This window comes from Charadrius vociferus, unplaced genomic scaffold (genome assembly GCF_000708025.1).
Source record: "Charadrius vociferus isolate BGI_N301 unplaced genomic scaffold, ASM70802v2 scaffold604, whole genome shotgun sequence".
Taxonomy (NCBI): domain Eukaryota; kingdom Metazoa; phylum Chordata; class Aves; order Charadriiformes; family Charadriidae; genus Charadrius; species Charadrius vociferus.
The window spans coordinates 258,848-274,343 of NW_009648244.1; the positions used below are offsets into that span (position 1 = coordinate 258,848).

General features: G+C 41.1%; 1 protein-coding gene across 1 annotated transcript in view; it reads left to right on the forward strand.

Moving 5' to 3' along the window:
- The window catches only part of KLF12 (Kruppel-like factor 12), a 177,216-nt gene that overhangs the window by 27,567 nt on the left and 134,153 nt on the right, over positions 1-15,496 (forward strand). Inside the window, exon 2 of the mRNA XM_009884207.1 lies at positions 1,102-1,191. Within this exon, the coding sequence (XP_009882509.1) occupies positions 1,102-1,191 (90 nt within the window). The remainder of the gene's footprint in view (positions 1-1,101; positions 1,192-15,496) is intronic.

A 15,496-nucleotide genomic window follows, 5' to 3' on the forward strand; every position in this document is an offset into this window, starting at 1 on the left:
GGTGGGGGATAAAATCTCTTTTATTCTCTCTGTGTTGTCCAAGCTAAATGGCAGCTGAGGGGGCTAGCTTTCAAACGCCAGCCTTGAGCCTCATCTGGAATAGAAAATTGACTAGGGTTGAGGTAGTGTTTGAACTGAAGGCACAAGAGGTTGTTTTGCTTCTCTACGTCAACTACTCCAGCAACAGTGGGATGAGACATTCGGAGCAGGGATGTCGATTCAGGGAAGCACAGTTCTGCAAATCTCGCTTCAGGTTGGAGCTCTCAGCATATCTTGCCCGTTACCCCAAGGACAATTTATGTTTTTTAACATGCTTTTTTATTTTTGTGTCAGAGGTGAGTGCGTGGAGATTTTCATTGACATATCACACAGAATCGCAGAATGACTGAGTTGGAAGGGACCTCTGGAGGTCATCTTGTCCAACTCCCCTGCTCGAGCAGGGCCGCCTAGACCACATTGGACCATGCCCAGACAGTTTCTGAGTGTCTCCAAGGACAGAGAGTTCACAGCCCCTCTGGGCAACCTGTTAACCTAAACTCTCCTAACTACATTCTACTGAAAACAAATGCTAATAACTTTACAAGATAATGAATGATACGAAATCTGAGGAGTTGTTGATGTGTGTTAATTTATAGTGTGTGTGTGTACAGACCTTCACTATAACTTCTCTGAATTCAAGTGTATGCTTTCTGTAGGTAATACAGAAGTACAAATGTTTTGATTGAAATCAAATATACCTGAGTATGCTGCCAAAAACCTGAAGCTATTTGACATCAGTGCTCTCCTTTCCAGTTCCAAAGTGAGGAATTTATACGTGTGCACCTGCGTGATTAATTTCAAATTAAAAAATAGTAATTGGAGATGATTTTCCCGTGTTGCTTACAAAGACTTAGTTCTCTTTTAACTGGAAGTATAATTTATTGTTTTAACTGAAGTAGTAACTTGGTAGCTACTCCTTGAAATTAATAGTACAGCTTTGTTAACCTTATTTCTGCTAAAAGAAACTTACTTATTTCTACAATATTGTAGAACTAAACCAGTGAATTAAACCAAGTGTTTTTCATCATTTTTTTGATTAACCTTTTCCTTTTTTTGCCTTAGGACATCAGCGCCTTTGAGAACAGAATGTTAATGCTTGATGGGATGCCGGCAGTCAGAGTCAAAACAGAGCTGCTGGAATCCGAGCAAGGGGTAAGCAGAGGTTTCTGTGCGACCACACTCTGCAGCGCTGGTGACCCTTCCCAAGCTTCTCTGTGGCTAGCTGTCCCTCTTGTTGTATTGTCATTTTCTTTTCTACATACTTTTCTACGGTTCTTTTCTTCTTTTCTACTGTTTTGGAGCTAATTTTCTCGGGGAGATGTACCGGTGAGCATCTAGTCTCATGTGCTTGGAAGCACAAAACAAAACTCTGTGGAAGACTTAGTGAAATGATATGGGATACCCGAGATGCTGTTGGTGTAATTTTACAATTATGAAAAAAAAGGTGTGGTTTAAAAAAACAAACAAACAAACAAACAAACCAGGAAAGAATAATGGATTATGGTACAGAAGCCAAATTCATATGCCTGAGAAGCCCATTCATGTCTTTGCTATTCTGCCTTCCTGGGATATTTGCCTTACTGTGGTTGTTTCGTCCTTTATGTGCTTGTCCTACTCCATTTTCTCTCTGGACAAACCTGCTCTCTTTCTTGAGGAATACACTCATTTATCCTTATGGTAAGAAGGCTAAAAGCTTCGGGTGGTTGAAGCTTGTATCACGTTGGCTGCTGAATATAGGGCAGAGATCCTGAGTAGGATTTTGAATTTTTTGCAGAACAAGTGTTTGGCGTTGGAGTGGTAGTTTTTAGGAAAAGATTGTGGTTTTGGATGTATTAAGGGGTTTTTCCTCACATATGTGGTAATAATTACATCAGGGATTGTAAATTACTATGAGGGCACCTGTATTTAATGGATTCTGTGTTATTGTGAATCTTTATTTCCTTGTGTGCATCTTATGTTATCCCAAAGAATTTAAGCTACTTTACTGCTCTGAAGACAGATGCCTTCCAAAAGCAGAGTGCCTAACAGAAGCAGCAGTGCTATTGCCACGTAGTGGTGGGCTTTTGCCTCCTTCTGTTAGTTGACTTTTTTCCTTCCTGCTATTTTCTCAATTATTTAATTGAGAATTTAAATGATATGGAAAAGAGGGAATTAACTTTCAGGATGACTTAATTTGAAAGACTTGCAAGGAGGTATCAGTTATTCAGGATGTTTTTGAGGCTTTGAGAGAAAAAAAAACCCTTTCCATTTAATGGAGTTCTTGTTCATCTCTCTGCCTTCTTGAGGGCAAGTACCCTCAAAAAATACTCTAATACAGCTTAGTTTGAGGGAACATAAAAGTTGGACTATTGATGCTCTACAATGATGAAAAGACAGATCCATTAGAGGTAATTTTTAATACTTTCTGGATGCTTTGCATTATGTCTTTGTATGTAATGTAAAACATTATATTGTTCAGAGGACAAATGTCTTATTGGTATTTGCCTTTGTCTAGTTTAAAATAAATTCTATGCATGTTGCTGGGTCCTTTATGAAGAATACCTCCCTTAGCAAAGTGCGCTTTGTTTCTGGAAGACCTGTTTGGTGTCTTCGGAACTGGAAGGAAATGAACAATTTATATAGTTTTTTAATTTCCTTAGGGTTTTTTTAATAAAATTTTATGGACTTCTGTGTAAGCAGAAAGTGATGTCATCTTTTTCTTTTCCAGTGACTGAGCTGTTGGACAAAGAGCTCCATTTGATTTGGGATTTTATGCGCTTTGGTACTAATTAAGTAGTATCTGGTCAAGAGACTCTGGCACCTTTATGACTCTTCATTAGGGAACAATCAATAAATACAAAATGAATTCTCTAGTTCACTAACAGAGGAGCTAGCCGTTAGGATGGCAATTTTCCAGCGAACAGCTTAAACTCTAAAGAGAAAGGTGGTTGAAACAGATGTTTAGCATGTGCTTCAGAGACTGTTTTGAATATGTAGATGTTGGTAGACATAACAGGGACAAGTGTTTGAAGGATGTGATTACCAAAAGCAGCACGTGGAGCTGTTTGGGAAGATGAATATCATAACTGGGAAGTACGAACGGGGAACTAAAGTGTGATCCAAGTAGTATGAATTTGAAATTGTGATGTCTGTGTGTGTTATTTTCATGCCCAAAGTCCCTAAAGTTGCAACTCCATATGCGTATGCATATACAGGGAGATGTGATTTCTGCTTTGAAAATTTGTGATGTAAGATGGCATTTTGATTCCTCTGAAGGTAGCGGCCAAAGCTTCATAACTTAGGATGCTGAACACCAGATAAGACCAGGAGACTAGGCAAACTTTTTCAAAACCTGTAGGAAGACAGTTGGGTTTTCTGCTGTTCTTGCTTGGTATCAGCTATTGACTCTAGCTTTGCTGCAAGGGCAAAAGTGAGACATGGCTCAAGGGTTATGAAAAGAAATTTTCATCTGTGGTTAGGGGATCCTGAAGGTTGTGTCAGTTGTGGAGGAGTGAAACCAACAGAGTCTGGAGCACCAGTGGCCCTCGACCAGGGTGGTGAGCACTGAGGGATCAGACCAGAAAGCACTGAGTTGCCATGCCTCACTAATGAGGCTTTGGAGAAGCTGGGATAATATCATCTGGTCTTTTACCTGAGAAGGGCTAGAGGACCACTTTGAATTGTCTCTGGTTTAAGTCTGAGCTCGTATTTCAAATAAACATCTTCTTGATTTTAAAGAAGAACCTCCCACAGCTATGCTAGTAGTTACCTGTTGTTGTTGTGAAAGCATGCACCTGATTTTTAATCTGAATTTATCTAACATTGGCTTCCAGCCCTTTCCAGTGGCAACAGAAAAATTCCCTCATGGTGCTGTGTGATGATCTCTCTCTGCCCTTTTGGGGCCAGGCTGTACAATGTGTGGTGCAGCGAGGCGGGTTGCTCCTCAGGTTGCTGTTGCAGTGTGAGAGGCTGCCACACGTGATAGGTAAGCAGCCCAGTCTTGGCAGGTCCTCTGTGTTAATGGTGATGGGTGTTTATGAGGCAGTTACTGCAAAACTGTATTGAAATTAAATTAATTGTGGGTTCCAAGGATATGTGCATACTTCTTGTAGGGATATGGAACTTTTCCCTGCAGGGCATGTGAATGTGTCAGCCAGAAAAGGTGTTTTCTCAGTAATTGTGCCTTGATTAGCTCTCCTTTGTGGTTCATGACCTCCAGGGTGGGATTCACAGAGAGGACCTTGCTGGGGGAATGTGGATATGGTTTGGCTGTGCATGCGTGCAGTGGACAGCCCGTCCTCCCCACTGTCCTGGCTCCTACAGTGTTGGCCTGATGAGAGAGCAGCCAGTAGAAGAGAATCTAATCGCACTCTTGGGCAGTTGTTGCGTGGAGGCAAGCGTGTGTGCTTGGAGGGACAACAGACTGGTTCTGGGTCAAATCCCGCTCAGGTGCCAGTGCACCTCATCACCTTCATGTTCCCATGGTGTCCTGTGCGTTACTGCTGTAGGTGAGGCAGAGGTGTGGAGATTTTCTCAGGAGTTGCTTGGTGCCAGCACTGAATTACTGGCAAAGAGCAGGGACCAGAAGGAACCCCTGTAATTCTGAGTTTGGCTCCCAGGACCTCAAGGAGGTGAGCGAAATGCCTACATCGCTGCTTCAAATGGGAGTTGTCATAATGATGTTGTGTATGATGCTGGCTTGCTGGCTTGGTGGACTGCTCCAGCAGATGACATGATGAATGGGTCCATTTTTACTCCAAGGTTTCAATTTATTTCATAATTTGATGAGTTTAATGATTAAACAATATGTGTTTGTCCTAGAACTTTAAAAGCCTCTTTTTTTTTTTTTTTTTTTTTTTAAGATTCACGTGTCTCCTTATAGTTTGTGAACCAGTAACCCACCAACCGATTGACTCGAGCAGTAGAAAATACCACCGATTAGCAACCTTGGTAAAGCGAACAATGATCACTGCAGTAACTTGACAACATAGAATTAAGAAGCACAGAAAGAAGTAACATTCCCCTTCCTTTTACACCTATGCCACCAAAATGGAAGCAAAATAGGAGGAAAAAAAAAAGATTTTATACAAACAGCATCAGCTTTTAGGCTCAAGTTGGTTCTTCACTTACCTTTTTGTGGCATACAGCTACAGTGAAATAGGCACCATCTGGCTGTGTGCATTTCATCGGAAATTCATCTTCCCTGTGCTGCTCTGGGTAACCTGGTCTTCACCAGGTGTTGTGTCTTGACTACATGTGGTAGTGGTGGTAGTTGTAGACTTCACCCGTGATGTAGATGAAAACCAGGACAGAGCTAATTGAACATTTTTTGCTGTGTTTGGATCCCAAGCCAGGCAATCAATCCATTCTATATTCCCTTGTAGCTTTTGGTTTTCCTATTGGAATCCTCTGTCTTTATGCAGGAGCGGTTAAGTATAATGTAAAGTTCTTCTCTACCATCAGTGCATGACCTCCAGGATCTTTAACTTTCTTGTTAGGAGATGGTTTGTTTTGTTTCTTGATTTGTCTGTATCTTGTGCTGTGTTTGGGTGCTCCGTGTCCAAACCGGGGCTGATACCTCTGAAAAGTTTTTAAGAATTATGCTTAAATAGCATCTCAGTCCTAACGCTGCAGAAGTGTTACATGTCTAGAGCAAGCAAAGGTGGATTTAAAATGCAATACAGCAGAAGGAGTAAGTGAACGAAGAAAGTGTAGTCCAACTCAAATTTTAGGGTAGCCCTGGGAGAACGAAGCTGTCCAAACTACTCCCACTGCAGACTGACCCAGTCTGTAGCAGAGGCCAAAAAGAAATCGGAGCTCATGCCTGCGTTTCGGCTATGCCCCATGTACCAGCTCCTTTCAGCCTGGGACTGGTGGAGAGGTGGGCACGGCTCAGGAGCAACAGCCTGTGTCAATGCGGCGAAGACAAACCCTTACCAGCCTGGGTTTAAAAGGCACTGAGGTCAAGCTAGATGATTGTGGGAGAATGGGATTTAGGCAGCCCGTAAGGGAGACACGCCTTATGAGATACAGGTCACTATATGGGCAAATTTGGAACAAAGAAATATTTACAAGGAAAATGGATTTTCTCTTTGCTTTGGGAAAAGCTAAAACAGTTCTGCTTTGTTTTATCGTCGCCAATTTGGAATAGTTTAATGATTTTTAGAAGGCCGTCAGCATTAGCAAGAACAGATGCTTATTTTTCCAGTGAACTACTGTCCTTAATTTTGCACAGGAGATTTAATGCAGACTATTGTTTGAGGCTTCAAGAAGACACAGTGCTGCTTTAATGACTTTATCACAAATGAAAAAAAGACATTACATAAAAGATATCGCATTGCCCTTTAACAAGGCTTCGTTATTATCTCCCCTACTGTGGAACAGGAGCTAGCATTGCTAATAAATTGGTAGAATTACTTTAGAAATGTGAATTTGCTTATCATTTAATATCCTCCAGTGACCTACAGCTTTAGATCTTTTGGTCTGCAGTAAAATCTTTCTATGTCAGTAACGAGCTTCAGAGAAGGACATGAAGAAGGTGGTCTCTCCCCATGTAGGGGAAGGTGGGGTACTTCATCAGGAAAACAAATCTTCATTCTTTGGCTGTGCCAAAACCTATTTTGAAAAGTAATATTTCTCATTGTATAAATGTACAGGGATTGGATTAATTTAAATGGTAATGCAGACGGGGAAGTGAATTTGTTAGCTGATGGCTACTATCAAGAAGTTAGGATGGATAGTGTTGACTGCTTCAGTGTGAAGTCTTAAAGTCTTACTGGTCATTGCAGGATGTGGCCCAGTTTCTAAAAACTGGTAAATGTGTCTAACTTAGACATATGAAGTTACGCTTGCTCAAGTATTTGTGGAGTCTGGCCATAAGCTTTTATTACAAGCAGCTATAAATGTGGGACTTATGTCCCACAATTAATCTTCAAATGCAGAGGATAAAGAACCTCTAATTTTCATCAGCCTTTTTATTTCAAGATCTGCAATCTCACCTGTTCCCATGCCTGCATTTTGTCCCCTTAAATCATTATCTGAAGGTTATATATCTTACTCTGAATTCACGTCCTAATTCTGCTTGATCTGTCTCTATTCCCGTGCCTTATCATGGTTGAATTGTGAAAAGCATGACTAAAATGACAAAACCCCTTAATAGGCCAATATTGTTCTCTGTGTCTTTCGTCTCCAGCCAAATTATCTTGTCGTCTTGTGTCTGAATGCCATCCATGCTTATGTTGTTATATACATAAACATGTTCTACCTCAGTCTGAGTAATAGTGACAAAAATATGTTTTATTTTCAAAGATTTTCAAAAATGCCTGTTGAAATTCAGTTGAGAAGTCTCAGTAGTAAAGCTTGCTCTTTGACTATACGGGGAACTGTTTTATGTTGATTCGTTCAGCTTATGTACATTCTTCGTATTATTAGAAGAAAGAGCACTTCTAGTGTTTGTTGTGATTTATGAGTTTCTACTTCAATCAAATAATTTAATTATAAATTTTTTTCTGAATTACTTAATGTTTAGCATGATTGGTTTGGGGAGACAAATGGCATACGGACAGTACACATGTATCAGTGCATGTGTAGAAGAACAAAGAAACTAACCCTTTCTGCAAAGAAACTAACCCTTCTTACTTTCTGTTAGTTTTCTTTGTCTTGCGATAGATGATACTCAAGGAGTGTTATTGAGCTGTTAGAAATACAGCATTAGTTGCTTTACAGTGCCATAGATACATGGTGTTCTTCAGAAAGAGATCAAGATCTGTTCCCAAAGACCAGTGTGGACATAACCTACAGGGCGTGATGCAAAGCCATGCGAGACGTACCTGAGGAGATACAGCTGTATTCCCCGAGCACTGCCAAAGGATAAGCTTGCAACCCAGAAGGGTGTGAGACATATCGCAGAGCTACATCAGCTGGATTAATTAAGCCAAGTGAAGCACCACAAGCTGATAGATACTGTGGGTGCTGTTTCATGTTAAGTGGAGGGTTGCATGCAGAATAAAAGGTAGCCAGCTCCTACAACTTTGCTCTCAACCTGGCATTCATGCTGTGTTCATTGCCAATGACTGAATGACATGGGGGAGAGTTGGGTCAACAGATTGCTGATCCAAGAAGACCCAGCCCGATAGGAGAAGGGGAATGGCTGTACACATCCTGCAGTCACGCTGTTAGGAAATCATGGATATCTTCTATCTTATGGAGAGGGGAAGGCTGGGTAGAAGATCACAGGTGCTGCTTTTGACAAAGGCCTGCAGTTAGAGCTGGTTGACTGTATCTGAAACTACATCCTGAGACACCTTTACTGCTTCTGGGACGCAAAATCCCAACCTTGGGCATGTCTCCGCACTGCTGCCTTCCCAAATACTGAGTATTTACAGTGTTGCACGTGTACCTTACTCCTTTTGAAGTCAGCCCTCATATAGAATAGAGAGCTAAGGGGTTTTTGCACCATGGGTGTAGGTGTGGGTTATTTATTTGAGATTTTTTTCACCAGGGATCAGATACAAAAGTGCAATAGAAAGGTAATAGATTTAAGACTAATAGGAAATGATAGCTTAAACAGCTCACTCAGCACACTCACTGACACACTTGCCAGGCAGTCTTTTTGCCAAGTTAGCCAAGTTTACAGATAGAAAAATGCAGGTGGGGTTGTAAGATGTATGATGCTGTCTGAAATTCTCACTAAGAGAAGGATCCCAGATCCTCCGAGACTTAATTTACTGACTGCAGGCTGCCATTCCTTTCCTTTCCTAGGCAGTGAAGTTGACTGTTACGGAGCACTGCAGGGGATGTAGTTCTTATTCTGTCTGGTATCATTTGTGGTGTGTGTGGTAGGAATAGGGAGATTTTCCATGGTGGATGAGGACTTCATTGCGCTAGGCACTATACAAATAAAGGGCGGTCCCTGGATATCTTGGTTTAATTAATCAGAAATTGTGTTTAGGCACTGTTTTAATAGGCATCTTCAGATAATAATGGTCGTGTGTATTAGGAACATAATAGCAAGTCTAAAAGGAGTGAAGCAGAGAAAGATCTTGGCTCCAAACAACTCATGTTTAGCTAACGGTGCCATGCCAGAAAGAGGTTTCCCATACCTATAATGATAGAAGGGCAGCATGAAGATGATTTCACTTACTAAAAAATTAGATTTTATGAGGATGTGGATATTTTATCTGCAAGACTGGAAGGAGTTTCAAAGAGAATGTGGGATGTTACCCAGAAATTAGCATAACTTAATCTTGTTACAATTCTATAGAAAAATCATAGCTACGCAATATATTGTATGTTAAATATGCGAACTGATAAGTTTTGTGTGTTTATATGGACTGAAAAAATAATGTTGGCTTTGGGAGAAGGAAAGTCAACCCTTTGATTTGAGCATAGTACTGAAGTGCGTCATGAGGTTATAGTTTGGTTGCCTTCTATCCCCAGTCAATTATTCTGTGAGCTCACCTTGAAGCCAGCCTGCTTTTTGGATGATGTATGACCTCTCAGCTTGCTCTGCTACCAGAGGTTAAGATGGGAATCTCATGGAAGATTTATTGAGCTGAGAAACTCTAGCCATAAAGAAAAACAAGCATGGTACACACAAGCTGTTCATCTGTCGGTTACCGTGAATTTCTAAATCCACATTTTGGGTGGAAAATTATTTGTTTTATAGAGATGTGAAAGGTCAGAATTTCCTTTACTGCATTAAAAAATAGTTGAAAATTTTTAAAAAAGTGTAAGAAAAATTTTCAACCATCCAAATATTTACACTTAGGTCATTCCCCATGACAACCCCAGTTCCAATGATTCTTGTGTGTGCTCCATGTCCTATTTCTTTTGGGAATCCAATATCCACAGCTTAACTGTAATTTTGGTCCAGTTTGCGATCCTAATCGAGGAACCAGTGAGGTACGGATTTTCGCTCTTTGCATCCTGCCAGAAAGGTATTAACGCTATAGTCACGGGAGGGCAGAGCATGCTGTATATCGGCTGGTATACAGCACTGTAGTCTAAAATCCTGTTGCACTTCTGCATTGAAACTCAGCAGGGCCCTCTGTTGTTTCGGGTTGCAGTGCAGTGCAATTCTAGGATACAGTAGTGTGAGACTTCATGCAAAACAATTATTGGCACCTAAAAAGCAGTTATGCTTCTGATCTGGGGTCTTACCTGGTAGGACATCTCAAGTTTAATTCAGATTGCAGCTGGAGTGAAATTCAGTAGGTTCCAAGCGAACGTAGCGCCTCTGTTCATATGGAGAAACTGATGAAGGTGAGCTAGGTAATCTGCCTCTTATTAACAAGAAAACTACCTTGAATTACCTCACATTTACCTCCACATGTGATTACATGTATAGATCAGCAGACCTGCTGATGCACGGTAACTTCTTCATGGTTCAGAGTTCCTTGTTTAAAATGTTTTCAATTTAAATGTCTCAGTGAAATAATTGTGGACCACAAAATCTTTAAATCATTTAGCGAAGAGAAAAGTTAATCATTACGTTTCATCTTGTCTTACTCACTGGTGAATTTAATTGATTTTTTTTTTTTTTTGTAATGCTCATTAGAGTAGTCACTTTGTTATGGTGGTGTGTGTTTTGATCAACAGGGCACGTGGGTATGAGAGAAATGGAAATGTCTGGGCTCTCATCCTTTCCCTTTGTTTTGGCTCAGGGTGAAGTGAAATCTTTCTGTATTCCTGGTTCTTACTTGGATAATTGCTATACTTTATTTCTTTAAGGATACTGAGATACTTAAAGTGAGAAATATTGTGTAAGTGTGCGTTGTTATATTTTTATTATATATTGGCTAGCTTAAGAAGAATAAGCATAAGCCAATATAAATAATTTACAGTATCGCAGAACACTTCAGCAGCATGAGACAAATGCCACTATGTTATGATAGTACCAAAACTATTTTAATCTTTGTTGTTTGTTATGAGAAGGGATTACTTCTAGTTTTCACTTGTTTGTTGATGTTCTCTTAACTCTTCTATTTGAAGTTGCCTTATAAATAGTCTTTTTAAGGTATATTTTACTCTTGTTCTGTATCCTGCTGGGAAGTACTGAAAGAGCTGTGTATTTTTTAGCATTATTGGCTTTTATCCTTTTTTCTCCCTGTGGAGATGAACCCTTACATAGATTACTTTAAGGATCCTGTTTTCTTGATTTTTTTTTTTTTTTTATTATTATTATTCTTTTTCTTCACCCCCTTCCCCATTGTTTCATGCTGGGAGGCTGAGTATTTAATAAACTGTTATTTAGGAGCATCTGCTTTCATAGACATCCTTTTACAAATGTTGTTATTGCTTGCTTGCATCGCTTAAACACACCAGAAAATCATAGGAACCACAGGCAAAAAAGCCAAGAGCAACGAAAGGTGGTGTTCATCCTCCCCTGCCTGTGCTTGCCATTTCCCAAGCACAGAGCTCAGGCAGACGAGGACGGTGAGGCCCATGGCAGCTCCGCATGGGCCACCCCTGAGATGGAGCTTCAATTCTTTGGGATGAGCAGAGAGCAAGGGGCTGGAGGAGGAAAGGCACTGGGGACGCAACGGAGGGAGGATGGCAGGTCTTCCCAAGCGAGGCTTGCTCACGGAAAGGCTTCTCAGCCCTGTCTCCTCCTGAATGCCTCCACTCCCCTTGTTCCTTGGGGTTGACACCAGTGCCACCCATGTCCCACCTCCATAGGCTCTTGCGGCAATGTTTGTAGCCCATTTCCTACTTTCATAATTTACAGTGGAGATCAATATTCATGCCAAGGCACTGATTTTGGCTTTGATCTTCATCTGTGATGGTGTGCGTGGACCTTCTGTCATTTCTGTAGCTGAGTTACTGAAAATTCCCTAGCAGTCATGTCAGTTTGTCCTTGGAAGATAGCAGCATCACCACTGTGTCCTGTCTGGATTACAGGTATGCTTGGTTATGTTTTTAATTCTGCAGGTGCCCTTCCACAGCATTTACCTCTTTCTTTGGTAGTTTTCTCCCAAATAGATGTTTTGGATACAGCCTGGTTGTATTCTGGCTCGATAGTTCTCTAGTACTCGTGATTGGTGGCTCTGAATGTTTCCTTGTCCCTTTTGCTGGATTTCTCTGGTGGTTTTGCTCTTCCAATACTGAACAACTGTGTGTGAACAGGGAGGTGTAAACTGATAAAAGATTAATAACTAACTCTTGTTTTGCACTGGGGAACAGGCAATTCTTGGTGAGGAGGGACAACTGTTGACTGAAGAAGGAAAGATAGGATTGGGTACCATTAGCCATGTCAAATGCTTCACCATGGATGAATCCATGCTGACTTTTCCCAGGCACCTTCTCCTCCTTCACGTTGACCAGAAGTCTGTTCCCAGAGGACTCGCTTCATGACTTTTCTATGGACTGTACTGGTATATAGTGCTCCAGATAGCCCTTTTGGACTGTTGGGGATCTCTCGTGGTTTCAAGAACCTTTCAAGCATGGTAGAGAAGGGTGCTGCGAGGACACCACCATCGCTCTCAGCATCTGTGGATGCAGCCAGGTGGACCCCATGGGCTTGCGTGGGTTGAGTCCTCTCAGGTAATCCCTGGGACTTGGTCCTTCTTCGTGACTGGTGGTTCTGGTCCTTGAATCCTGTCTCTAAGCATGAAGGCCATGCTGGTGAAGGCTGATGCAGAAAAGGCAATGGAGTACCTCGGCTTTATTGGTGTTAGCTGTCAATAACTTGCCTGCCATCCTTGCGTGCCTCTGTGATATTTCTGTGTTCATACTTTGTATGCTGTCCCTGCTTGTTCCTCCTGCTATACTGCCTTTTTGCACTGGAGCTCCATCATGTTCCACCTCCGCCAAACTGGTCTCCTGATACTTCTTGCTTTTCTGAGTAGTGGGATGCACTAGTCTTGCACTTTGTTGTCCTTCAAGATTTTCCAGTTTTTCTGTGCTCTTTGGCCCTTTTTGAGCTACCTCCTATGGGATTCCACTTAGTTCCCTGAAAGCTTCTGCTCTCCGATAGGTGAGGGTCTAGATCGATCTGACTAGGTATCTGTTACTGTCTGTCTTTCCTCACTCTCCTCAGGGTTTCAACCTCCATTACTTAAAGGTTAAGCTACCACTGATTACCACAGCTCCAACCCATTCTTCCTTCCACGCAAACAGTTGTCATTTTGGTTTTGTCCATACGGGACTTTATAAGAACACCAGAGTGACCACAGTGGATTGGGTGAAAGGTCCTTCTTAGCTATACAATGGCAACTCGTAGCACATGCCTACAGAAAGCAGACAGAAATAGAATAGAAGCCGTTTGGCTTCTGAATAGTATTCATTTTTTACTGGATAAACTAAAATCCAGAGTGGAAAGAAAAGTATTGCTTACCTCTGCTCTTGGAAAACAGTTTCTTTGGCTCATTGAAGCTTGAGTTTGTTTCCTTTGTTGCTACACGTGTTAGTTTTCATGAATGGATTTAGGCTGAAAGACTTGTCTGGAACATGAAATGCACTGAATTTTTTTTTCCTGAATAACCATTTGGAGTATTGGTGGGATAAACTGGCAATTTAAGACAGCTGTTAGCATAAAATATATACGTGTGTTAGTGTGTTATAATGACACAAGCATTAATTTTTTCCTGTTGTAAAATTCCATAAAGGCTTCTAGCCTACCCAGGAGTACTCCTTGAGTTTCATCCCACTTTAACTGTCTAGATGGGGACCTTAACTGTTGTCAGAAAAGGATCAAGCATTTATCAAAGGCTGAACAATAAAATAGCTGGCTTTAGTAGCTTTACATGGATTACAGAGAAACACAGCTTCCTGTAAATTGATATTTGCAAGTTCCTGTCTAAAAACCCCAAGTTAAAAAGAAACAAACGGTGCTCAAAATAAAGTAAATCCAAGTCACATAGGCAGAGCATGAAAAATCTGGTCCAGAGAGGAAAGCATGCTGTGGGCTTGTTCTTGAAAGGTACTGAATATTCAGCATCCTGCAGGGAATGTAAATACCTGTTTAGTTTTTAAGAACAGAAGGAGTTCTGTTACTGACTCACTGCACCAACTTGGGGCCAGGGTAGCATGCAGGAATCCTAAATCTATAAAAACTGCTACTATAATCCTTAGAACCATTAGAGGGGTATAAAAGTCCTTAAAATAATTGGAAGAAATCAACTAGATTAAATTTCCTGGCTTTTTAAGGCAGAGTAATTACGTGTCAGATATGATGCTGCTTCTTAATTTTGTTGTAACTCTACTGTTAAACTAATCTGTTTCTAATCCATCCTACAACAAAAGATTTTTTTTGTGAAGAAGTGAATTTTAAATATTCTTCGTGGACTAATTTTATTCGTATCAAATGGAGGGACGTTGTGAAATGTGTAGGAGGCAGGGTGTATTGTTCGTTGTGTACAGTGATTTTTTTTAGTGTGTTCCTTGATGCCATTCAAACGATTTATAGAACCATATAATCTCTAAAAAGATACATGTTTTTTATTGTTATCCAGTAGTTAATGTTGAGTGCAGATCACATCAGCAAATGTACTTTAAATGCATGCTATGCTAAAATAACTTTCTGTTGCAAAATTTGCAGGTAGGATCGGTAGATGGATTTGCCTTACTCATTTTGAAAGGGAAAAACCTTTTTCTTCTGAACAGGTAATTTTCTTCATGTAAAAGATGCATGACATAGGTCAGTAACTGAGCCCTGACTACTTTTCCTATATGTTTAGGAGTTCCTCTTTACATTGAGTGTGTGTTCCTGAGCTACAGCTCAGTCCTGCAGAAGGCATTTGCCAGAGAATGAGATGCCTGTGTGGGCCTATGGGTGCCAGATGCAATTTAATTAAAAGCCCCTGTGTGAAGGAGAAGGGTATGGACGGTAATGGCGTGAAAAGGTGAAGAGGGAGCAGTGATGTTTGCAGTCTTTGGGAGCTGAAAGGAGGCTCAGGGATAGAAACTCAGGGTGGGAATATGTTGCCATGCCAACCAAGTAATTTCTCTAACAGGAGGAAACGGGTAATGAGTAACTACCGAGTGGGGATTTTAAGAGAAAAATATGCCCTGTGAAAAATGAAAATGTTACATTTTTGATAATCGACCTTCGCCATCTCCGCATGAAATCCTGCGCAGGGAATCTCTGTCGGAGCTTCCCACCGCCCCGTACCAGAGCCTGCTGTGCCCATCTGCTGACCTGGGAAGTGCTTGCCTGTGGTGCAGTGATGGGTACGAGCACCGAGCCCGCAGCCACAGCCTGACCTGAGCCCTGCAGGGATCGTTCCTCCAGCAGCTGTGAAAGCCAGATGAGGGTTTCACAAATCTGTCTTCCCTAATAACTGTTTCAAGTCTTCTCTTTAAATCACCAACTAGTACGTTTGCTTTGGTCTTCCTTGTCTCTTCTAACACAACGTGAAAACACTGAGAAGAAGAACTTTAACTGTGGCGTTTCTTACTAATATTTATTTTGAAACCCTGATTAGCTAGGTGTTGTGGAAGTTGGATGTGTGCTATTTAACTGTGGTGTTTCTTACAA